Source organism: Colletotrichum abscissum (assembly GCF_030869225.1).
Source record: "Colletotrichum abscissum strain IMI 504890 chromosome Unknown Scaffold_21.1, whole genome shotgun sequence".
Classification (NCBI taxonomy): Eukaryota; Fungi; Ascomycota; class Sordariomycetes; order Glomerellales; family Glomerellaceae; genus Colletotrichum; species Colletotrichum abscissum.
In genome coordinates, this window is record NW_026850110.1 from 626,009 (window position 1) to 649,413 (window position 23,405).

The following is a 23,405-nucleotide window of genomic DNA, read 5'->3' on the forward strand; positions in this document are numbered from 1 at the left end:
CGTGGGAGGTGACGTGAGGGGCAGAATTGCTTGTTTGTGGACACGCGAGGCACGATCTGGTGGTGTTACCGGGATATTGCCTGCTCTCCCTTCATTTGGTTTCTCCTCCTTCATTTCCTTGGCGGCGTTCTAGAGTGGTTCTTTTGGTGGTTCGCCACTTCACCCGGCGGTTCATCTGGCGGTTCGTCTGATGTTTGTGTCTTTGTTGGTTAGACTTCCCGGGGAGGCAAAGGGATGGATGCGGCGCAGTGGGCAAATATTGGACCAACCACGCGGGTAAATGAGCACGTTACTTTACGAAATCAGCGCACTCCCGGAATTGTGTCATTAAATCATCAAGTCCCAAAGGATTAGGTTAAGGTTCGACCGTTGCAATCTTAGATATAGTTGAAGCATTCAACGATGCTTAACTCAATATCCTGTTGTTGACCCCACGCTGATGATTCCTCTGCATCTTGGAATCGAAGCCCCCTCTCAAGACATGAAGTTGGTTTGTTTCCTTCACCCAAGCTGCCAAAGTCTTGGCTTTGCTTGGATGAGGACGATCTTTCTGGGGCAGAGCCCGGCCAGGCTTGCGTGCCGTTTACGCCGTGCCGGATCCGAAAGGGCGAGTGGAACCCTCTAAGCCGGGCATCCGAGTCGTTTCAGATTTAGAGTGCTTGATTCTTTTTAACTTTTTTTGCTGTGAGCTCCCACGGCTCACACACCACATCGGGAGAAGCCGCACTAGCCCTACAAGGGAGTCTCCGCAGATAGTAATTCATCTCCGTAGTATCTCTCCATTGAGCTTAAGTAGCTTCGATCCCTACTTTCTCCTGGCAGGCCGCAGCGGCGTTTATCAGCTTACTTATCTGCGCGACGGTAAATTAAGTCCAATGGGCATCTTACTCCATGGCGCTGGGTCAATTGAATCAATACTTCGGCGGGTTTGGTTCGTTGTCATTGACACAGGCTCACACTCGCGGTTGATGAAATCCCTAGGTCAAATGTCTCGAATTCGCACATTTGCACAAATGTCATCATTTGCTCGTATGAGAACAAAATTGACCAAATACGGCAGCCCGTATTAATAATGCAATGCTTACGAAGACGCTTGTATTGAGACCTAAAGCCTCTAGGCCAGACCAATGAAGGGAATTGTGCGGTTGTACCTAACGTCTAGCTGGCTACTAATGCGGACTCATGCCAACTCTTGGGTGGTCTCCCTGAAACCCCATACTCTTCTGCCCATTCATGTTATTAGGCCAATTAGAGAGGTCATGTATCTAGAATGAAGGTGGGCACTTGAAGTAGCCCCTGGAACATGTTCTGGATGGCGGGGTTGCTCTCTAAACTTCGTAATAGATAAGTCGCTTAACTTAGATAGAGTAACTACTTAAGTACTAGTCAAGTGTTGTGATCTGCACCGCCCGTCTCGATAGGACGAGCGCTACTTGTGACGCAGCTAACTACAAGTTAGGACTGCTACGTATGGTTCGATGGACAACAGTGGACTGGGCATAAAACCCGATTGGCAGTCTGTCGGTTGCTTATTCTTGTCTGTGACAATGGCCCAGCCTCCATATCAAGTTCAAAGGTCGATTGAAATGGATCAGAGACTGAAACATTTGGAACCCTCAACAACACAATCACAGCGCTTATGCATCACCTTTAAGCGTCGAGATACGAGATCATGCTATCATGGCCTCATCATCAGTCACAATCCCATCTCTGTTGACCCTGTCGCAAGTGACTGTTTGTAAGCAATGCATACGTACTTTAATTATATGATTTGTCTCTAATGAGAACCTCTTTCTTGTCAAGATGTCCGCAACTCTCCTATCTTTATTACTGAATCATAAATCCACATGCACTTCGTAAGAGCACTGGGATATCAATCCTTGTGCAGACGGGCTGAACCTGATATGCCAAATTCTCATAGCGTACCTAACAGAAGGGAAGACGTTGTGTGGTCAGATTGATGTCTCACTGACAGTTACTTCTCATATCTTGGAGCCATGCTAGAGGTCGCCTCCAACTGACGATTCTTCTGGTAAGTGTCAATTTACCACAATCTAGCACCGACTCTGAGTGTGACGTTTGTCAGAAGACGCGAAAGATTGTTAAATTCATCATGACGTAGGCAGTGCGCTTTCAATCAGAAAATTTATTCATGTTTAGTCAGATATCTGGAAGTGAGCTGCTACAATTTTTGTTTGTTGTTCAAACTGAAGACGGCATCCCAAATCGCCTCCTAGGTACATCTAACAGTCAGAATCTGGGGGTGAATCTAAGCTGCACGCTACGACGCCATTGGCCAACTTAGTAGAACCTTCTCGAGTAACTAGATTGCATTAGTTCGCAAGGGCTATGTTCAGAGAGCGCAAGCATCTGGGGACAGACAGAAACTTTGCGATGCGCGATCTCTGAAGCTAAGATGACCACTTACTGCTGGGTGTTGTAATAAAAGCAATGTCCTTAGGACTGTTCTCAGGATCGGTACAAGTTTTCCAACGGAGCGAAAACTTGGTGCCTCCAGGAATACCTAGTTCGTCGGACCGATTCTTGATGGCGTACTCGACATCGCCCTTTCTGATAGCCGAGGGGACTCCAGTGCCGTAGCAGGCTAGTTCAACAGCCGACGCAGTACCAAACAAGATCATAACAGCAGCGTGAATAATGGTGGACTTCATGTTATCGGCGATGCAAGTCTATAAGGTATGAAGCGAATGTGGTAGAAAGAGAATGAGTGAGGTGAAAAGGCTGATGCAACCGATATTACTTGTCAGGTACTGGACTGCTCTTCTTTAGTAGTTCTCTGCAGTATTACATATAACGTCTTCCAAAGCTCAAGCACTACTCGAGGCAGGTTGATACAGTCCACGGTCCTCATAGTGATCGTGGAAAAGTCAAAGTTTTTGAGTCATGGTTTTAGTTCGGCGACTCCTTCGGACGTCATTAACTTCGCGTCGCTATGACATGAATACCCAGTGGGCGCACTGCGTCGTCAAGGATGTGCTACAGGCCGGCCAGTACGCAAGACTGATGAACAAAGGGCTCTCAGCTCACTTTCGTGTACTTGACAGAAATAAGTTGTCAAGCTTGTTGAGGAGGACTTTGCCGTTGACCACAGGAACCATATCAAGAACTGCGTCCACCGTTGGTGCCTCGTTAATGTGAATATTTCCTCCCAGTCGCTTTCAACACTACATGTACCTGGTGTTGCGAATTGTCCGGCGAGAATCGACCACAATCCCTGAAGACGTTAGTACACTTCCCCAGTCTCATGTTGTTCGCCCCTTACGATGCCTATTCTGGGATTTGGCCACTTTTGTGCACGCCTTTGGATAAACACTTCTCAGCAAATCTTCATAAGGCTTGTTATCTCGATCCAGATTGTATTGATTCATTCAATTTATTGGTTGCTCATCAGGTCGTTCGCCAGATTTCCTCAACTTACTTCATTGAGCGCCTCCTTATAGCTTGCACTACTCTCATGAGCGATCAAGCGCAAATACCTGAAACTCGGCAGCCCACCGCGAGTGCCGCATCAAATGACGGTATGACCACATTGGGCGGCCGAGTGAAGCAGCTGCCCGTAGGTTACGAATCTAAGTACATTCCAACAAGTCAGACAGCTTATAGACGAGACATCCCTGTTGGCTTCGGCTCTTTATCGCTTTATCCACAGAAAGGTTCAAATGTCTGTTATGAGGCATGATTGGGAGGTTCCGGATCGCATCAGTCTCAAGGGGCCACATGAGCGTATTGCACACTGGCAGCAAGTAATGCTATCCCATAGCTTCAAGTATGGAGAGACTATAAGTGCCTGTGACATTGATTTAAACAAGCTACCAATCGCCTATTGCCTAGATATGTGTTGCCCTTTACTTGAGTGGATGGCACAGCCTGCATGCAGCTTTGAATACTGCTCTGTTTTCTCGTTCCGACAATATCACAGTATGAGTGACTGTCTTGAGCTTGGAAAGGGTTTCTTTTTTCTCAACAACCTATATTCTTCGTCTTCTGTCCTCTTCCTCCTGATGGCCGGCCTCAAGGTGACTCTTAAGCCATTGATCCCCCAGCGCTTTCTGAGCTGTCACCGCAATTTATTCTGTATGTCCTGTCAGGCCGACGCGACCCTCATACCTTCTTCAGCACTTCGCTCTTGTCTTCGCTCGAGCTGTCCTGACTTTTAGCGCTAACCAAGCGATCTCGGTAGAGTTGAAATCAGAACGTTAAGCTTCAATCGCCGTTCTTAACCGCCTGTGGTATAGGTTCTTGTAGTAATTAATATGCCTATCACGGCGCGCACGGGTGCCTGCATGTAACCATACAAGAAACCCGGCGTAGAAGGAGAAGTGCCTCTATGTCTAAGTCTACTTTGAGAAAGAGTTTTGGATTGAAGCATCGGCAATTTGATTTGTTTGTCTGAAAGCTGCCTACTTTATGTTCGAGTACAGTGAGGACCCATTAGTTTCAATACACCTACCCAGTACGTCAGCGTAAACCCACTAACTTTATTATATTAATATAAGTAATATCTCTACTACTTAAGTAATAATTATAGCTAAGAAAATTCTGAAAAATATTTTACTATTAAAATAATATAAAAATTATTTTTATAAAATTTTCGTAATTTTCTCTATTACTTAATTAGTAGTTAAAAAACTAGTACCCGAATTTTTTAAAACGTATTAATAAACACAGTATTATTCGCACTCTTAACGCCCTATAATCTACTATAAATAAGATTTATCTTATTATATTTAAAAAAGATTTAATAATATAGCGAGTTTAGTATAAAACCTAATATAACTTTATAATATAATAAATTATTACTTAATATATTATATTATGTTTTTATTTTTATTTTATTGCTATGGTTAATGCTTGTTTTTACTGTTGAAAATCCCTGATTTTGCGGGATACTGTGCGCTGCATGGACACTAATGGGTCCCCACTGTACTACATCAGTATTGTGGATATTCGTTCCGAAATGTCCAAACACACGGGCTTGTCATCAAACTTAGATAATCTGCACACCCTGGCTCCCTTTCCGTCAACATAGATGCCTGACTTCTCCAGAATTTCCGACCTGAATGACCACAATTGATACACAAACATCAACATGCCGCCGACGCGAACAGCTAAGTCGGACGAGGCCAGGAAGGCAGCGAATGCTGCAGTGTACGGAGTGAGGCCGGGCTTCCAGGGCGGGCCACCAGCTCTCCCCGGCGCGTCTTACGCGACACTGGTGGGCCACTTCGCGTCCGGCTCATATGCGGAGGTACCCTATGATCCATTCACCCCGGGCAACATCAAGGCAGAATATCCCATGTCAGTCAAGGCCGAGCCGCAGTTCGATCAAGGAAAACCTGTATCTCAATTTGCCTCAGACGCCGCAGCTGCTGTGCAATTCGACGCCGATGACTTCAGCGACGATGAGTATCTCAGCTTCAACGAAACGGCACCGGCACCGAAGAAGACCTTCAAGCCGAAGACCGCAAGAGCACCGCGACCCACAGGACCCAGAGGATCTGTCAGCGCTTGCTTCCGAATTGATGGCGAGTGGCAGAACCAGCGTGTCGAATGGCTCGGCCATGCCACGAGGGCGGTGATGTTTCGAGACAAATTAACGCCGTGAGTTGCCTTGCCCACTGAGTTGGGAGACTATGGAATACTGGGGCTTGCCAGAGCTGCGAGGCCCACACCAAAACTGACGACATTGCCAGGGCACACATTGACACGCTGCTCTCCTTCAAGGAAACCTGCGAACGCCTCACTTCATTCAGCTTCGACTATCACGACGTCGACTATGATTCTACCAACTCTGCTACGGAGCTTACTGACGACGATGTCATCAAGATAGCCCATGCCTGTCCTAAGCTGAAAATCATTTCCCTCCCAGGCACATCGGGCCTCACAGAAAAGGCATTTCTTGCGCTGTGCAAATATTGTCCCGACCTCACAAATCTGCACATCAGTACTGCCTCGAGAAATGAGTCGAATACGGGCCACAACATAGTATTTGAGGCGCTGACAGATCATCCGGAGTGGGTGCCAAAGTTGAAGGAGCTTCGTATCGCGAAGATGAGCTGGACAAGCAGCGTACTGCGAGTTCTGTCGAAGGCACGACCGAAGCTCCACATTGTACTTGTATCAACCAGAGAGGAAAAGAAATGGGGTGATTGGGAGTTGGTACACTCTCAGTCTGAGTGGTGGAATGGAAAGTGCCAGGACAGGTCCGGAGTGGCTAAGAGGGAGCAAAGGAGATTCAACCAGTCCATTGAGAATGGCTATTGGTAGGAAGACTGAATTGAGATTGAGGACGAACAAACCCCACTCTCAAAGTCATCGGATGGCTTGGATAGACACAGCTTTCAGGCAGATTGTGGTGAAAGGAAGAAGAGTTGTCAGAATCGAGTTTTGTACATTTTGATATGCTCAACTATTTCCGCATACGCAGAAGCTAGGAAGCCCGCTGTCCGCCACATAAACATAGTGCAACGGGGAGGAGAATTTCGACCGACGAAGGAATGCGGTTGGAGTTGCTGCTTCTGTCCAGAATAAGTTGGGTTGGATGCATTTCTTTCAGCGTTCATTTATGCCGAGCACATGATTGAAGACTCACGCTGCCAGTAACAAAACATAATCACTGTCAGGTTGTGCCTGTTTGCCTCGCCTAGATGTTTTGATCAAATTTTCAGAAGTCGGACATCACCATAGCGGCCTACCTACTCCAATCCTATCGAAGAGATGTTTTTTTCCGAAGCCAACACCCTTGAACCGGACATCATCATTGACAGCTGCGTCTAATTCACCACATAACTACGAGTAAGATGTCTGTAAGTGCTAAAAAGTTTTGCTCGGGTCATTCTCAACAACGTCCATCGTGCTCGACTAGGGTGTGAAAGTCCCATATGAACCAAACGTGAGCTCCTATGTCGATTTCAGCATCTTGGCAAGGCAACGAAACGTCGTCACTTAACGATTCATCATCATCATCATCATCATCATCATTGGCATGGGAATTATCATCGAATCATTTCAACTTGCACAGAGATTGAGTTAGACATGTTTGATTTGCATACACCATTCACTCGACTATATCAGGATATTCGGGTTCCTATTACAAGACAAACAGCATCGCAGAGATAGACAGCACAAAAGCCAGCATTTTCCAACTAGCCCGCAGCGAGCCAGCAGCATTCTCATCCTCGTCGCCGGAATTCCCCTCATTGTCATCACCGTTTCCGCCATCTCCATTGCCCTCGCCTGATGCCCCATTCACGTCTCCAGGGCCGGCTGCCCACTTGAAGCTGGACAAAACCTTGTCTGTGTACCCAGGAACTGATCCTATGGTGTCATCGTCGTTGGTGGTCGAGCCCGGCACACACTTGGCGCCATTCCACTTGACATTTGCCACCACGGTCCATAGACTGGTCATGTTTGTCAAGGTCTCCCAGGTATAGTAGAGCTTACAATTCGCCGCCTCATATCTGAACTGTACCGGGACGCCATCGAGATCGTCGTCGAGGTATATGTTGGCTGAGTTGACGGTCCAGGTATCCGTAGGTAAGCCCGCGAGCGGGGGGTTAGACTCGGCAAAGGGCGTCATATCGATTCCCTCTGGGGGCTTGACGAAAGCCCCGAGAGCAGAATAAATGGTCTGATAAGGTCCCAGCGAAATGACTGGTCCGCCCTTGGTTCCTCCCACAGCTTGCATCGGCGCATCGATAGGTCGTCCCCCCATAGCCACGACTTGAATGCCTAGCTCCCGGGTCATCATGCCGACGATGTAGGCACAGGCAGACGCACAGTGGCCATCGGTTAGAATGACGGTGTCTTCTGGCTTGAACCACGGCTCCGGGATCTCGAAGATTCCGGGCAAGCCGGTACGGGCGTAGGCTACTTCCAGAGGTTGCACAACATGAGTGTAGTTGCTGCCCTCGATTGTCTCAGGGCCGTAAAAGTCCTCCCAGCTTGTAAAGTTTCTCAGGTCTTCGTCGACGAAGCCATTGAAACCAACCGGGTAAGGAAGGGTCTTCAGGTCTGCGCCCAGTCTTTCGGCAGTCCTTCCGACCCAGTTCAAAGCAGCGTGCGCCCGAACCCGCATATTCATGTGCGCTTCTGCACCGGCCTCTGGGAATAGTGTCGCATATAGGCTCATTGCATTGGCCACAAGACCACCACCGTTACCCTGCAAATCTACGATGAGCTTGGTTTTGTTCTGGCTCTTGCTCCTGTTGACGAATTCGCTAGCAACTCTAGCAAACTCGATGGGATCCTCGAGTGCCTCAAGAACAGTTCTAGCTGTTCCGTTTTGGGACATGAAGACATTCACAGCCAGTACAGCAGTGTCTTTCAGAGTCGACTCGTTGAAGAGGTAGCCGCTGATATACCTGTCTTCGTGGATGACAGAAGGTTCAGGATATCCCTCCAAGGCCGGAGAGAATGGAATTCTCGTAGTATCGAGGGTGACTTCGGCTTCGCCGTCATCAAGCGGTACCTCAAAGCGCTCATGAACAGCTTGACCAGATGTAATGCCGGAGAAATTTGCAACAATGCGAGCTCTGTTGACGACAGTTGCCTCCGTTCCGTTGGCGAATTCGATCACGCTTTCGTCATTGAGGGTTGTGTGTAGATGCCTGCCAGCGCTTGTCGTCTCGAGAACGTTTTCTAGCGCTGCGCTATACAGCTGCTCGTTGTAGGCTGCATCGGGATCCTGGTCTCGAGAGTTGTCAACAGACCGCTGCTGAATGTAGTCAACAATGGGGGCTGTGTCAAAGGACTTGACCTCTGACGCATTATATCCTTGTTCCGTGCTCTTCTGGTAGTCAGCTAGGAAGCACTTGCGTTAGTGATGTCTGAATGGCAATTCTAGATCTCTACCGTTGCCTCCTTCCCAACCTTCGCATGTGAGAGAAAGGGGCATGGCCAAGAGGGGAAATAACAATCATGGAATTCCCTACTTACAGTAAAGGTAAATTCTGGGCGACTTGATGCCATCTTCCGAAATCGATATAAACAACGCTGGCGTAGAAAAGCTGATCAATACACCCAGAACAGGCGACCAGGACAAGTGCCCATCCCGAGGCTTGACGTTGATCAGTCTGTAAAGATCAACAGTGAAGTCAATTTGAGACTCGTAACCTCCATTTTCGAGGGACTGGGTAATGTTGTCGAGGCCACCAAAGATATCGACGCCTGGGTAAAGGTACTCTGCGGGAGGGTCTAGAAGAATGTCGACGGTACTCTGATATTCAAGCCATGGTCGCAAATAGCGAACAAGCGCTGTATCTCTTTCAACGTCCACTGAGATTGACCTAAGGCACTGGTATGCCAGGGAAGGCTTCACCACAGTATCGTCTGCAGGGCGTCAGCCTATGTTCCACCTGATGTGTCTGTAGTCGCTGTTGGTCCTTCACCCCCAGCCTAAAGCTTTCGCGTGGCACGACAGGGGCGAATGCGAGGACGGACCATATCCTGGTACTCAACAGAAGACCTGATAGTATTTGCTCGCAGAAAGGAGCTACGTAACATACCGGTCGTGTTTGTTATAATTGCTTCGTCGTAGACCCTTCCAATCTCGGCACAAGCTTCGCCACCCGCGACCTGTCTCCGGAGCTGCGGTGTAGATGCAGCCGGAGCGGCGACCGCAAATGCCGCAACGGGAAGAGCTCGTGCGAAGAGCGATGTGAGCCGCACCATTGTTCTTACAACTACTACTCCGAAGCAATCGCTCAAGAGCACAAGAAAGGCAATTGACGATCCGCGCAAGGCACGCCATGATCGGGCGCCGCCGACCTTAAGAAGGCACGCGCGTCCAAGACATTTGGCGACGCATCGTAATTAGCGGCCCTTCCTTCTGTGGCACCAACAAGCATACAAAAGTCCCGAATTGAGGCGATGCATGAGTTGGCAAGGCTGGGTCGCATTGGCGGTACTTGGCAACCAACGAGTTGAAAGAGAAATTGGCCCGATCTTGCACCAACATTTGATGGGAAGCAACCCGTCGAGACGGATCAAAGTAGGGCAAGGGGCCAACATCAGTATAAGTATTCAGCTTGGCCGCAAGCTGGGCTTGGCCGCAAGCTGGGCTTGGCCGCAAGCTGGGCTTGGCCGCAAGCTGGGCTTGGCCGCAAGCTGGGCTTGGCTCGTGACTTATTGAACATAGGTGATCCACAACTCTAGGCATCACGTAGGGGTTTCCTAGCTGTTGGTTGGCGTGTCTTGGAAATGTGGTGCGGTCTATGAATGCTGCCAAGACGGAAGGATGCACCACAACCCACGCCAAACTTCACAAAAACAGAAATACACATCATCGAGCAGACTGGCCATCGCCGCCCTCTAGGCGCAAGGCCTACCTCTATTTAACAGTCTTCAAGCGTGATTGTCTCATCCATGAAGCTTCCTAGCTGACCCGTACCTACACTCTGAACATAGGGGAGGTAGGTAGGCTATCTGGGGAGAATTCGAGGGTAACAATCTGTTCTTCCTTCCGACGCCGCCGTAGCCAGGGTAGAACAAGACTCCCGGTGCCCTTACTGTCCTTCTTTAAGCTACGTTTCTACTATTCATACATTGCGCTACTCAGACCTACTCTGCGTGTCTAGAAGTTTTTGGATCATGATGTTCAAGTTGGTTCGTATGATGTGGTGAAAAGTTTCCTAATTCGGTAATCGGAGCCGTTAAACGTGTTGTCTCAAAATCCGGCACCGGGAAAGTGGGGTAAGAACGGCAACTCGAAGACTCTTTGTTCGCCGCTTTCCTCGGCCACATCACTCCAATCCATCTGCAGGGACCAACAGCGTTGGCTAGATCGTGCTATCGCGTAAGCTTACCTCAATACTCAGACCGCGGGGTTCTCTTTGACTCATGCAAGGGCTCAAAGCGGAAGCTATAATGGAGGACCCGCAGCGGCCAGCTGGACGGACAGCGGAGGCTAAGCTTCATCAAGGAAACATTAAGAAGCATGACCGGCCCATCTAGAAAGCAGGGCGCACATGGCAGATGATAAACTTGCTCATAACTGGTGGACGTAAAGCGCCATGTGATAGATAACGCGGACCAAGCATCATCTCATTACTAATTCTATGGATTCGGGGCGCCTCGTGATTAAGCTTCCAGTGTCCGATTTCCGGAGATGTGTCAAGTGGATACTCCGAGTTTAGCCAGCCCACCTTGCCGGGCTGGTGGAGCGCGCTTAGCTTATCTGTGAGTCCGAAACTCCGACGGCTTTGAGTCAAGAACACGGAGCAGCCCACTTCATTCTTATCAAGAGTGTCCCGCACCGCAATACCGACACATCTCGAACTTGATTTCACCCCCCATAGACTTTACACCACACAGGCTTAAGAACAGACGAAATAAGGGACGCTTAAGAACACACATCACGGATAAATATGGGTTCATTACCACAAGCAACACCTTTCAGGGTCGCCATCGTCAAAGCCTACGAGATCGACGAGCCAAAACACAGAGGGATGTTGCAGTCGTTCCGAGATAACGTCCTACAACAAGTTCCGGATGCAATAATCGACGCATATCGGCCAATGAAGGATGACGGCCACCTTCCAGCGCCTGCGGACTACGATCTCATCATTATCACCGGCGGACTGAGTAACCTGTGCCAGGCGACTTATGAGCCTTGGGTCGACACCACGCTGGAATGGATTCGACAAGTGGTGAGGCAGCAACACGTCACCGAAACCAAGCTTCTCGGCATCTGCTGGGGTCATCAGGCAATTGCGACAGCTCTTTCTGGCAAAGTCGGGAGTTTTGAACATCCAAGAGTGAGTATTGAGGAACTGCGCAGGAAACATGGAGGCTCTATAAGACAGATACTAAGCTAGTTCTCTAGGTTGGCGTGGAAGTTCTCGCTCTGAACGATGATGGTAAAGCAATTTTTGGCAAGGATGCGCTGGTAAGTACCCTCTGCAGCATATTATCTGTGATCAATCCCTAGGTTCCAGTCGTTAAGCCCTCAATCCCATTAGAAAATCACAAAGTTTCACAAGCGCTTTGTGCAGAATGTACCCAACGGCTTCAAGCCATTGGCGCCTGAGAACGAAATCCTCATGTCCGACTCTGGACTTGTCTTATCGCTTCAAGGCCACCCAGAGATTTACGGCGAGCTTTCCAGGCAACTTTTCGAGATGAACGTTCCATATTACAGAGCTACACTGCCAACCGAGGATGATCTTCAACGATACTACTCTGAGATGTCCTCGAGTGAGCAGGACGCCAAGCTCATTTTCCAGAAGGTAACGGAATGGGCGCAGTCAAGATTTCCTCAATAGTCAGACATGGGGGTTTTAGATATGATTGATGAAGTATGGATTTTGTCAATGAAGACTACAGCGTTCCCCTTTATCATCAAGATATATCCAATTCGAATGAACTGGGAATAGGTTAAACTTTGATATTGTTTGGGAAATTAGGTGATCAAAGAGGTCCAAGTTTCGGATCATTATCCTCTAATCTGGCGTACTCTTGTTGGGCTTTGATAGCAACATGGTGGCCCCATGGTCCACCTGCCGACTTCAGTAAAGCAATAGCTCGACAATGCGTTTCAGGATGACGGCAGTACGCAGCGGTGTAATAGAAGATCGCAACCGCTCCTATGTCAACTGCTATCTTCCGACTCTCAATGTCATCCAAAAAGGTAGAGAGTTGCATAATGAGCCCATTTGAAGAGTCCGGCTCTGAAGAGAAAGGCGATATAGAAATCATCTCTGTGATAATGCGCCATACTTTTAGTATTTTTACGCAGGGATCGGAGGCTAATTGCGGCTGTTGTAAGATGAAGACTGCAAATTTGTCGGACCATTGACGCAATGGTTCCGCCACGACCTGGTGCGTTCTCCCTTTGGACCCTGTGTCTTTTGGCGGAACCACAAGAACATAAGTCAAGAGGTCGAGCTGAACATTCCGAGCGTGAGCGACACTGGAAAACTCAGGCATTATTTGCTCCGGGGCTTGGACTACCTTCGGTGGCACGCTGGGGGGTATCGGCAACATTCTTGATTGCAGGACCAAAATATGGAAGATCGGCTTTATCTGACTCCGTATGAGGTGGCCTCCTGGTGACCCAAAGGTGGTGGTAGATGGTGGGGCGGTGTGGGATAACCACGTTGATAGGATCTTGAAGCTGCTTGTAAGATGTCGAACAGCGTCCTGATAGCCCCCACGCAGCCACTCAAACATTATACCGAGGATAGAACACACGAGTGTAATCTCGAGAGCTGACCATCCTCGATGGGTCATATGCGTATTGAGGAGACTGACAGCTCTCGTGTACTCTGCTTCGGCGTATTTATACAGGCTAACGGCATTCGAGTCCGAGTGTTGTGCGAGGCCAGACTTCAAAGACTCGTGGAGGGAACCAATGGCAACGAGCATTTGATGGACACATTGTTCTCGGTAGCTTAGTTGCAAGATGGTGGTGCTCCAGAACTCCACGTCAAAGTATCCAGCAAACTCAGGAGCTGAGTGTCCTTGATAAAAGTTGATCCAGCGACCGGTTTGCGGGGCTAGCTGATAGATGGCATCGTTAGGATTGGGCCGCGGTACGATTGATACGTATGCGCTTTTTGCGAGGAGCGAACTGCGCCGTTCATTGCTCAAGTCTTCGACAAAGTCGCAGACTCTTCCTGTAGAACTACATCGAAGGCATGAGGGTCGTTCCAAGCCGCATCTCACATGGCGAATTCTGTGTCCGGAGAAGATTCACTTAGCTTGCAAATTCACGCTGTTCTCAAGCGCCTTGTCGGCGCAGCATATGGACCGCATTGATAGAACCGCATCCAGCCAACAAATCGGCTCACTTACCGGCAAGTCGCGCAGCCAAGACGAGTGCGGGTATGTTTGGCCCTTTTTCGTGTCACTGTTGAGACAAGTTGATCGCTGTTGGCGTCTTCGTTGGAGACTGTGTTTGCGTTGGTCGGACTGTGCCTTTTCAGGGGCGCTAACAATACCATGTCTATGTTGGTTGTGCCGGCAAGTGTACGGCGTGGATGTAACTGCGTCAAGGGCTCGGGCTCTTTGAGATGTTGAGATTCCCTAAAGAGTGTGAATGAGAATCTTCCATATGAGTCACTGAGTTTGAGAGGAAAAGGAGCAGGTAAAGATATTGGAGGTACGGTTGAAGCTCAGTTACCGGCCGGTCGTCGAGGACTGTCCTTGCAAAAGCAATGCCTCAGCCCCGCTTCTTCCGCAAACATTGGTTATCGGCGGACCACGGGTATTTCTCATTGGTCGGAGCAAGCATCATGTCCAATCACACCTGTGAATCGATAATGTCAGGATCCACATCTTGTTGGACGGCGTTCTGCCCTGCAAAACCAGGGACCGGCGAGACATCGCGCATCGCGGCCATTGACCGTGGGCCTAGTCCCATCGGTGCGGAGGATTCACCAAGTGTCCATCTTGTTTCCATGTGCTGTGCCTCTTCAGGAACTAAACTGGATGAAGCAAGACAGATTCCCAAGCATCCGGCACGTGAGTACTGCCGAACGTGAAGGCGCGATATTACCAGCCTCGGTAACGCCGTATCACGAGTAAACTCAAGGAGGAAAAAATGTTCAGACTGGCTCTGGAACTCCAAAGTATTGAGATAATCTCTCCGTATGGAGAGTCGCGATGAGAAATCCTTCATCTTATCGTGGATGCGAGGGTCGCCATCCACCCATCTTTATGATTAATTAGAGAAATTCTGAAGCTGGCGGACCTCATTGCCGACAACTTGTGGCTGCTTGCCATAGTCATTGGAAAATAAGAGACCCAGCCTGGAACAAATAGACTGATCTAAACGGACGTCCGAAGAGCTCTGCGTTTTTACGTGGTGCATTTGTCTCCCTCGAGTTCCTGATTGTTGGACTCACAACTGCGGACTTCCAAGAATAGGGAAAAGGCAAGTGATCTCAGCCTTGAGATAAAGCCTGCGAAAGACGACGTAGGACCAAATTGCGTGACGGGACTCCCTCACATGATCGGGAAGCAATGCAAGCCATCATCATCCGCATCGCCAGAGAAAGAAGAAGAGGACAAGGTTCAAGTCCTGTTCAAGGAGTTGATGGTCAGAACCACCAATCGGGAAACATCCATGCTTGTACATGGAGCTGTTGCACAGAACGATAAAGGTGGATCAAGCAAGATGGAATACTCGACTTGGTCGTGAACATCCGCCCTCTTCACAGCCATCAAGAATTTCGAATTGAAACCTTGTCCTCCATGTCTCGATTGAAATCGAATTGGTCCTCAGATAACTCGTCAAGAGCTATGCCCTTGTCTTTGCTGAAGTTCTACCTCAACCAGGCATGATGAGTGAGCCGGCTTATATAATCAAAATGAACCGGACCCACTCCAAGCAGCCGGCGATGCCAGAACTTCCATTGCCCAGAACCTAGCGATCGTCATAGGAGCTACATCGAGCATCAATTCGCACAAAACCTTCCAGCGCTGAGGTACCAAACAAATGTCTCTGCAACAATAGCAAGTCGTGAGCCCGTTGCTCTGTGAGGCGATCTTGAACATCCGCCCAACATGCGCGAGTTCATGAGCTATGTGCAGAGCGCGTTCTACGACGCCACCGGCTGGAACCGCGACAACTCGTACTCGACGCTCAACGCAACTGCAGATGGTAGGCTTGACGAAATGCGCAGAGCTCATTTGGGGAACTGCACATTGGACCAGCACTGACATGAAGGGCATCGGCAGCACTACTCAACTTCCCAACACCGCAGGGCCTACGCCTCACACTCTCCTCTCTCGCGACCCCTCACTTTGCGACATCATACCAGCTCGGCTCCGTAGGCGTAGTCGACGGCTCCATCTCCTACCTTTACTCCTCCGTGCCCCTCCGCGCGCACCTCACCCCGCAATCCGATGCCGTACCATTGCCGGCACTGCTGCGCTCGTACCGACCGCTCGCCGACCTCCCGCCTCGAACCTCGAAGCCTTACCCCCTTCTTAGTCCGGCCGCAGCCTCCCTGCTCTACGGCCGTTTGTACCTCCCTGAGTCCATGCTCGAAGCTCTCGTCGTGAAGAGGATATCCCCCGCGCTGCAACTCCAGCTCAGCGCCGTCTCAGGAAAGTTTCTCCGCAACGGAGGCACTGTCCTGGGACTGGCTCAGTATGATGTCGGCAGATACGCTATCGAAGGCCTAGGTTCGTCCGACGGCGGCCTGCTGGGCTTCAGAGGCGCGTACAACTTTGGTGGTGATACAGAAGATATCCAAGCTCTACGATCGGGCGGCAAGCTGGGCGGACACACGGACGAAGCGAAGGAACGAATCTACGGACGCTTCAGCGCCGGCGGGGAGATCTACTACGGCCTACTTAACAAGTCGGGCGGCGTCAGTTTCGGCGGGCGCTTTGCGACGCTCCCGGAGCACCGCGGCACCCCGCTGACGGCGACAATGACGATCAACCCCCTGATGGGCAACATAAGCGCCAGCTACGCTGTAGTAGCAGGCAAGCACTGCAGTCTCGCGACGAGGATGGACTTCAACGTGTACAGCTACGAGAGCGACTGGTCCGTGGGCATGGAGCTGTGGCGCAAGAACCTGACCCGCAACCTCGGGCCCGCGCTCTCGGCCGAGAGCTTTGTCAAAAAGGATCGCAGTTTCCAGGCAAAGCTAGAGTGGAGGCTGGACGACGAGCTGTCCGAGTCACCCAAGCTGCAGCCGAGGCTTGTCGTGGAAGAGCCAGAGCATGAACGGAAGAATCAGCCGAGAGAACGCAGCTTTCAGGCGAAGATGGAGTGGAGATTGGACGATCCTGCGGTGGATAGGACGAAAGAGGCGGCGGCGGCGGATGCCGGCACGGCGGCAGAGACCAAGGGCGCGGATGAATACGGCAGCGTCATCAAGGCGCGGCTGGACCAGAACATGAAGATTGGGGTCTTGTGGGAGGGGAGGGTCAAGTCCCTCCTGTTCAGTCTCGGCAGCGCAATCGACCTGCGCAAGCTTGACTCGCCGTTTCGCACGGTGGGCGTGGAAATCCAATTTTCATCATGAAAAGGAGTCAATGGTCTTTTTGGCCACATTACAGCGTACCCACCGGTAATCTTCCCTGATGCGACGTTCTTCCCGACATCTCGGTCGCAGAAACAGGCAGTTGGCGCGTGGCAGAAGTTCCCGGCATCCTGGCACGGCTGCACACTCGAGATCCTTAGCACCTGGGAGGCTGAGTTCACTAGTACTCTATACTACCTGTCAAGGTTGGACTCGACAGATCCCGGCTTCGTGGCTACGGGTCTCCTTGGGCACAATCCGAGGTGACGCCGCAGCTATCGATGCAGGATGGCGTCGGAAGGGCCGTGGTGGCTGCATGGAATAGGAGGAGAATGCGACGTTGCCTTTGATACTTGTTCTCTCGGAAATGTTAGCTGAGAGGAGAAACCAGAACTCAGAAGTGGCTCTGGGTCTCGAAGTCTCTGGTGACTTCCGTAAGTAATGGGACATGGTCGATTGGGTTCTTCATGATGAAATCATGGACGGAAGCAAGCGACCGGCTTGGCTGAAGCTTGACTAGCAGAAACGGCTTAAGCCAAGCTTTCTTGGCAGTGGATGAAAGCCACCCGCATTCAAAGGGCTACCGCGCGTACAGTTATCAGTACCACTCTTGGAGATATGAAGAAAATCTTCCCACTTCAGTGATAGAAGTCGTGTGCGTCCTTGTCTAAGATGGGTTCAGATTGGAGGAGAGCTGAACGTCAGTTTCCTCTTAGAATGTCTCAACTCATTCAGCCGTAACATATTACACGAAGATTAATCCCCAATCAATGTTCATGATTATGGTTTAACTATGTCGGTGTTTTGCCCCTTTCGAGCAATACCAGCAATATCGGCGATATCCCTCACCATTGGATGAATATCAAATAACCAGCGCATTCCTCGCAACGTCAAGACATCCCACCTCATTCCTGGATGCTGTCAGCTCCCCAACTGGCACTATCCTTGGTCCGTCGCGCTAGCTCGGCGCGGGTGCCCCACGCCATCAGATTTTGTGCCAATTTATTCGGGCTCTCATTGGCCCGCAAGCTGGCCATCAAGGTTCTCCGCACTAGCTTAACCATCAAGGTCCTCACTCTGAAAGTCGAAGCAGGTGCGTTGGCGGACCTCCAGTCTTTCTTGCACGATAGTTGCATGTATCTGTGTTGGAAGTAGCTGACTTGGGCGATGCTTACCATGATTAAAATCCACATGTCCTTGCGCATGATGGATAGAATCATGGAGAATAACTACAGAATACCTTGCACTGGTCGATTTGCGCTGCTCTGTCTTTGTTTCATGAATGCGGAAGCTGCAGGGGAACAGGTGCTGGGTTGTCTTTGATAAGAAACCCGTGAGGTAAGAACAAGGTGCGAAAGTGGATCTACATCGACATTTGGCCATCAAGGTCCTCACTTCCATTTTGCGCATCCGCCTGTGCCCGTCCCTGCGCCTTCCGCCCGAGCCTGACACCCGTGCCGCTCTGGTCAACCGTTCCTGGGTCTTTCCAAGTTCTCTCTGCACACTCGTCTTTTGCCCAAGGTACCTCTTGCTCGGTATCACCGTCGACCTCGAGAAAGTGAACCGTCAAAACTCTAAACATTAGACAGCTTTTCTCGACCGTCCAACAATCGTTTCGAGGCCACCGATTTGTTCAGACGGGTTCCCTGCACGTCAGGATATCGTTTTCGTACCTCGTCGTCCAATAATTCCCTCTCGTAAATTTTCTTTTTGGTATCTATCAGACGCCGTGCGATAGAACATCGATCGAGTGTCCCAAAGAAAAACAGCACACAGCAATCCACCTTGACGTCTCCCTTTGATCAGCCGCGCCATACCAAAGAACCACAGAAAAACCACCACCGGACAGAAGAACCGAAACAAGATATTTCCTCTTCCTTTGGTCTGCAAAGTGCCGGGTTTCCCGCTTGCTTTTGTGGTTCCTCCGTCCTCGTCGAGTCCACCCTGGCTGTTTAAGCGGGGGGTCCCTCCGTCCTCTTATGCCATCCTAACCCCCCTCCGCGACCGACGACCATCCGGGTTCTCGACACATCTTGCAACGCCGTCCCACGCCGCGCAAGTTCGCAGTCACCGCAGCCCACTCGCCCTCCCTCTCTTCGAGAATCGACAAAGAGAATTCCGATTCTTCATCGTCTCCATCAGAGTATCCCCTGCACTTGGCGCATAATATATACTGCCCAGCGCCTGTCTCGGAGCCTCAATCCTCTCCATCTACCAAGACGCCAAGCTGCGAGCCAAGACCTTCGAGGACCCATCTCCCAGGACGCACACCTCGCCCTGCCGCCCTTCAGCTCTTCGTTGCTCCTCTCTGTCGCCATCTCATTGCGCCTCTCAGACGACTTTGGCCTGTCGTATCACCTCGGTAAACGCATCTAGCCGCCGCTCAACCCAGTCTCTCGGAGACGCACAGGCTTCGAGCCCAGTCCGCCGGCACTTGTCACATATCCCCGGTCGATCAAGAAGCCGTTGCTCCAACCTGTACCACCGGTGGTGCCTCGAGCTCGTCTACTTTGCTGTCACAGCCTTCCGGGTACTTACCTGTCTGCGGTGACCAAGACCAGAGCCTTGAAGCAAGCACCCGTCGCAGGCTCTGCCAGCATCTGTAACGTATTCTGCAAGAAAATCAGCAAAAATGAACCCTTTGGAAATGTCAGCGGCGAAGCTCCTCGCCCTCCGCCAAGATGATGGCTCCGGTGCCGATGCCGTCAACGAGTGCGGTGCCGCTGCCGTCGATGTCAGCAACAAGGGACTGCGTATCGCCTCCATCTTCATCATCATGGTCGCTTCGATGCTTGGTGGTTTCCTCCCTATCTTTCTGGCCAGGACCACTAGAATGCACGTTCCCAAGATGACCTTCTTCATCTTCAAGTATGTCGGTACCGGTGTCATTATCGCAACCGCTTGGATGCATCTGTTGGCCCCTGGTGTCGAGGCTCTGCACAACGAGTGCTTGGAGCCAATGCTGGGCAGCTACGACTGGGCTTTTGCCATCGGCCTGATGACCGTCATGGTCATGTTCCTGATTGAGATGATCGCATCCAACGTCGCCTCGTCTGCTTTCGGCAGCCATGACCACGAACTTGGCCACAGCAACAGCATGGCCACCAAGACCAAGGACATTGGGACCGATGGGACGAGCGCTACCGAGGTTTGCCCCCACGACGTTGACACTGAGAGGGGTGCCGGCTTTGTCGACCCCAAGAAGGTGCCTGGACTTCCAGACGACGTTAGCTACCCGCCCGGTGGAAGGGATCATCTCGGCCATGCTCGCGACCATACCGAAGGAGACAGCCACAACGGCCTCGCTGGCCAGTTGATTGCCATCTTCATTCTCGAATTCGGTGTCGTGTTCCACTCCATCTTCATTGGACTCGTCCTCGCCACCAGCGACGAGCTCGTCGTCCTCCTCATCGTCCTTACTTTCCACCAGTTCTTCGAGGGTCTCGGTTTGGGCTCTCGTCTTGCCACTGCCACTTGGCCTTCCCACGGCCGCTGGTGGCCTCACATTCTCGCCATCATCTACGGCCTGTCGACACCCATCGCTATTGCCGTTGGTATCGCTGCTCAGCCGAACAGCGCCAAGACCCAGACACTTGTCAACGGAATCTTCGACTCTATCAGTGCCGGTATTCTGATGTACACGGGTCTGGTTGAGCTTCTGGCCCACGAGTTCATGTTCAACCCGCAGATGAGAAACTCACCGCTCAAGGTGCAGCTCTTTGCGTTCGGCTGTGTCGCGCTCGGTGCTGGTGTGATGGCTGTCTTGGCCAACTGGGCCTAGGTGTGACGGACTGACCATGACGGACGTTGTGTGCAAACGAACGATGTAGAATTGGTGAAAACGGAACTGGAAATGGTAAACGGATTATGGGGGCAATCGGTGAAAATGATACCTGGGTCGGTGAGCCGGTGTTTAGTGCACGGTGTGGAACATTACTTTCGGAGGCATTTTGGATTTTGCATTAGGAGGAGTTTTGCATACGCCTCTCAGTCAGGCATATAATGGGATAGTGATAGAATGAATGTTTGCAATCGCAATTGCTTTGAGTTGAAAATTGGCACCGGTGATGTTGTAATTGCATATGAGCTTGCTCTGAAGATGTGATGACTATTGATCATTGTGGTTGGTCGTGCGGTAGTACGAAACCACTGCTTCGTGACAGCTCAAGATACAACGAGAGGCTGCAAGCTTCGGTGATCGCGAATTCATGCAGATGGTTTCTCATAATGTATCCTTGTCATCGGAGTGAGGCTCTGGCGTCTCGAGCATGAGCCCCTCATTAAGTCGAGCATTGGCCCCACATGGAATGGCGCTGAACCGGAAATATTAGATAATCGACGCTCGGACTCAATGGAGGGTCTCGGTGACTCGGTATGGTTAAGTGAAAAAAAAAAAAGAAAAACATTTTTGAACCGATGACACACGTGATCTGTCGCCCCGCAGGGCAAAGAGCCCTGCGCCAAGCTCCGGGCACCACCAAAAATTTACCATCGCAACTTTCGGGAACTTGTGCCTCTCGATCTGTTGACCGACCGACCTCATCGCCAAATTTATCGCCCAGCGCCGCACCCAGTCCACCCTTCTCCCCCCAATACCCAATCAATACCGCAAAAATGGCCGGTGGAATCAACGTTCGCGATGTCGATGTAGGTTAACACCACGTTCTTCTCCATCTGGAGACCTCTCAGCCGAAACCCAAAGACGAAAAATCGCAAGATTTCTTCGAATGCTCGAATTGCGACCAAGATCACCACAAGAGTACTTTCCGATGACACCGCACTGTCCACGCCACATCCTCGAAAGCCCATTGCGCCGCCACTGCACTCCGGTCACGATCTCGCGAGTACACCCCGAAGCTTGATCTACATCCAGAGGTTGTTGAAATAGACCCTCTTGGTGCATCTTGCGGATGTCGCGACCATGACACATGGGGGAGGAAAGAGAGATGCAAAGTGATGACAGGAAGTGCAAACCAGGCCGGGCTCATCGAGTTGTGGAGGGCATGTCGGCGAGGATTACAATTGGGAGAACAGGGATACACAATTTGAGGATACGGAGCAGGCGCGAGGGAGTCGAAAGACTTCTGATGACGGAATCATGCTAATTGGTAATCTTTTTCTCCGGTGCAGGCGCAGAAGTTCATCAACGCGTACGCCGCTTTCTTGAAGCGTCAGGGCAAGCTGCCCATCCCCGGTATGTTTAATCCCCGATATCCCTCCTCGAATGACAACTCGTCGCTGACCAATCTCCGCCATCAGGTTGGGTTGATATCGTCAAGACCGGCCCCGCCAAGGAGCTCCCTCCCCAGAACATTGACTGGTTCTACGTCCGCGCCGCCTCCGTCGCCCGCCACATCTACGTCCGCAAGACCGTCGGTGTCGGCCGCCTCCGCAAGGTCCACGGCTCCGCCAAGAACCGCGGTGTCCGCCCCTCCCACCACGTTGACGCCTCCGGCTCCGTCGACCGCAAGATCTGCCAGGCTCTTGAGAAGATCGGTGTCCTCGAGAAGGACGAGGAGAAGGGTGGCCGCCGCATCACCCAGTCCGGCCAGCGTGATTTGGACCGTAAGTTGCCTTTCTACATACATGTCTTAGAGCATCCATGCTAACGTACCACAATAGGTATCGCCCAGACCACCGCTGAGGCTGAGGAGGAGGAGGATGACGAGTAAATTATTCCCCCAACACGATTTAAAAAGTTGTTTGCGGTAAAATAAAATGAGGTTCCGGGTCATGGCTACGGCAATGGGCATTGGGTTAGGCGTCTGAAAATGGATTACGGGTTTCATGATTGCAACATTTGGAACCACACCCAAATTCAAGTTCCGTCTTTACCTGGTGTTTTGATACTCTCTTGACATGTAGTGTGTGTGCTACACGCCCCGCAGAATTCACGTCGGACCTCACGTCGTCTTCACTGCTGTCGCTCCTTCCTGCGTGAAACGATGCTGCGCGAGTTGAAGCGTGGCTCCTTGACGTGATCGACTTCTATACTCCACTCACCATCCAATCTCATGCTTATTCACTCCCTCGCCGACGCGCTCGTGATTGACGCGGTTGCACACTCCTTCCCGCATCGAATGGTCGTTTCACTCACTTCACTACCTGGATTCAGCCAACTGAAGACGCCAGTCTCAGGTTGAATATCTCCGGTTCAACAACACGTCCACGATTACTAGCGCTTCAACGCTTGTCACCACGTGCCGCCTGATATCAAAATCCTCACCTCATTCACACCTTAGTCTTCCATCCTCCCGGCACTTCTTTTCTTCGTCAGCCTGTCGCTATCCTTCTGGCCTCAACAGTCTATCCCAAAACGCATCGCAACTACGCGCAGTCACGAACTTGAGTCTCATTACGGCAACTGCACCAGCTCACTGAACTTATTCCTCCCAATCGACACCT

At 50.9% G+C, this 23,405-nt stretch overlaps 8 protein-coding genes across 8 annotated transcripts; 5 read left to right on the plus strand and 3 right to left on the minus strand.

Moving 5' to 3' along the window:
- Window positions 1–2,333: 2,333 nt before the first annotated feature.
- On the minus strand, window positions 2,334–2,672 carry CABS01_09116 (uncharacterized protein; the record flags this gene model as incomplete). Its single annotated transcript, XM_060542473.1, has 2 exons — window positions 2,334–2,347; window positions 2,429–2,672. The coding sequence occupies 2 exons, from the start codon at window positions 2,670–2,672 to the stop codon at window positions 2,334–2,336; spliced, it is 258 nt and encodes an 85-aa protein (XP_060400754.1).
- A 2,438-nt stretch (window positions 2,673–5,110) lies between these two features.
- On the plus strand, window positions 5,111–6,288 carry CABS01_09117 (uncharacterized protein; the record flags this gene model as incomplete). The annotated part of the gene is made up of 2 exons (XM_060542474.1): window positions 5,111–5,622; window positions 5,715–6,288. The coding sequence occupies 2 exons, from the start codon at window positions 5,111–5,113 to the stop codon at window positions 6,286–6,288; spliced, it is 1,086 nt and encodes a 361-aa protein (XP_060400755.1).
- Window positions 6,289–7,111: 823 nt separating this feature from the next.
- On the minus strand, window positions 7,112–9,693 carry CABS01_09118 (peptidase S41 family protein; the record flags this gene model as incomplete). The annotated part of the gene is made up of 3 exons (XM_060542475.1): window positions 7,112–8,823; window positions 8,959–9,351; window positions 9,528–9,693. The coding sequence occupies 3 exons, from the start codon at window positions 9,691–9,693 to the stop codon at window positions 7,112–7,114; spliced, it is 2,271 nt and encodes a 756-aa protein (XP_060400756.1).
- A 1,694-nt stretch (window positions 9,694–11,387) lies between these two features.
- CABS01_09119 (uncharacterized protein) lies at window positions 11,388–12,284 on the plus strand (the record flags this gene model as incomplete). Its single annotated transcript, XM_060542476.1, has 3 exons — window positions 11,388–11,777; window positions 11,846–11,908; window positions 11,982–12,284. The coding sequence occupies 3 exons, from the start codon at window positions 11,388–11,390 to the stop codon at window positions 12,282–12,284; spliced, it is 756 nt and encodes a 251-aa protein (XP_060400757.1).
- A 145-nt stretch (window positions 12,285–12,429) lies between these two features.
- CABS01_09120 (uncharacterized protein) lies at window positions 12,430–13,964 on the minus strand (the record flags this gene model as incomplete). The annotated part of the gene is made up of 3 exons (XM_060542477.1): window positions 12,430–12,906; window positions 12,973–13,696; window positions 13,816–13,964. The coding sequence occupies 3 exons, from the start codon at window positions 13,962–13,964 to the stop codon at window positions 12,430–12,432; spliced, it is 1,350 nt and encodes a 449-aa protein (XP_060400758.1).
- Window positions 13,965–15,528: 1,564 nt separating this feature from the next.
- CABS01_09121 (uncharacterized protein) lies at window positions 15,529–17,003 on the plus strand (the record flags this gene model as incomplete). The annotated part of the gene is made up of 2 exons (XM_060542478.1): window positions 15,529–15,625; window positions 15,703–17,003. The coding sequence occupies 2 exons, from the start codon at window positions 15,529–15,531 to the stop codon at window positions 17,001–17,003; spliced, it is 1,398 nt and encodes a 465-aa protein (XP_060400759.1).
- A 2,629-nt stretch (window positions 17,004–19,632) lies between these two features.
- CABS01_09122 (ZIP zinc/iron transporter) lies at window positions 19,633–20,781 on the plus strand (the record flags this gene model as incomplete). Its single annotated transcript, XM_060542479.1, has 1 exon — window positions 19,633–20,781. The coding sequence occupies one exon, from the start codon at window positions 19,633–19,635 to the stop codon at window positions 20,779–20,781; it is 1,149 nt and encodes a 382-aa protein (XP_060400760.1).
- An 833-nt stretch (window positions 20,782–21,614) lies between these two features.
- On the plus strand, window positions 21,615–22,672 carry CABS01_09123 (40S ribosomal protein S19; the record flags this gene model as incomplete). Its single annotated transcript, XM_060542480.1, has 4 exons — window positions 21,615–21,647; window positions 22,131–22,194; window positions 22,260–22,565; window positions 22,623–22,672. The coding sequence occupies 4 exons, from the start codon at window positions 21,615–21,617 to the stop codon at window positions 22,670–22,672; spliced, it is 453 nt and encodes a 150-aa protein (XP_060400761.1).
- Between the last annotated feature and the right edge of the window lie 733 nt (window positions 22,673–23,405).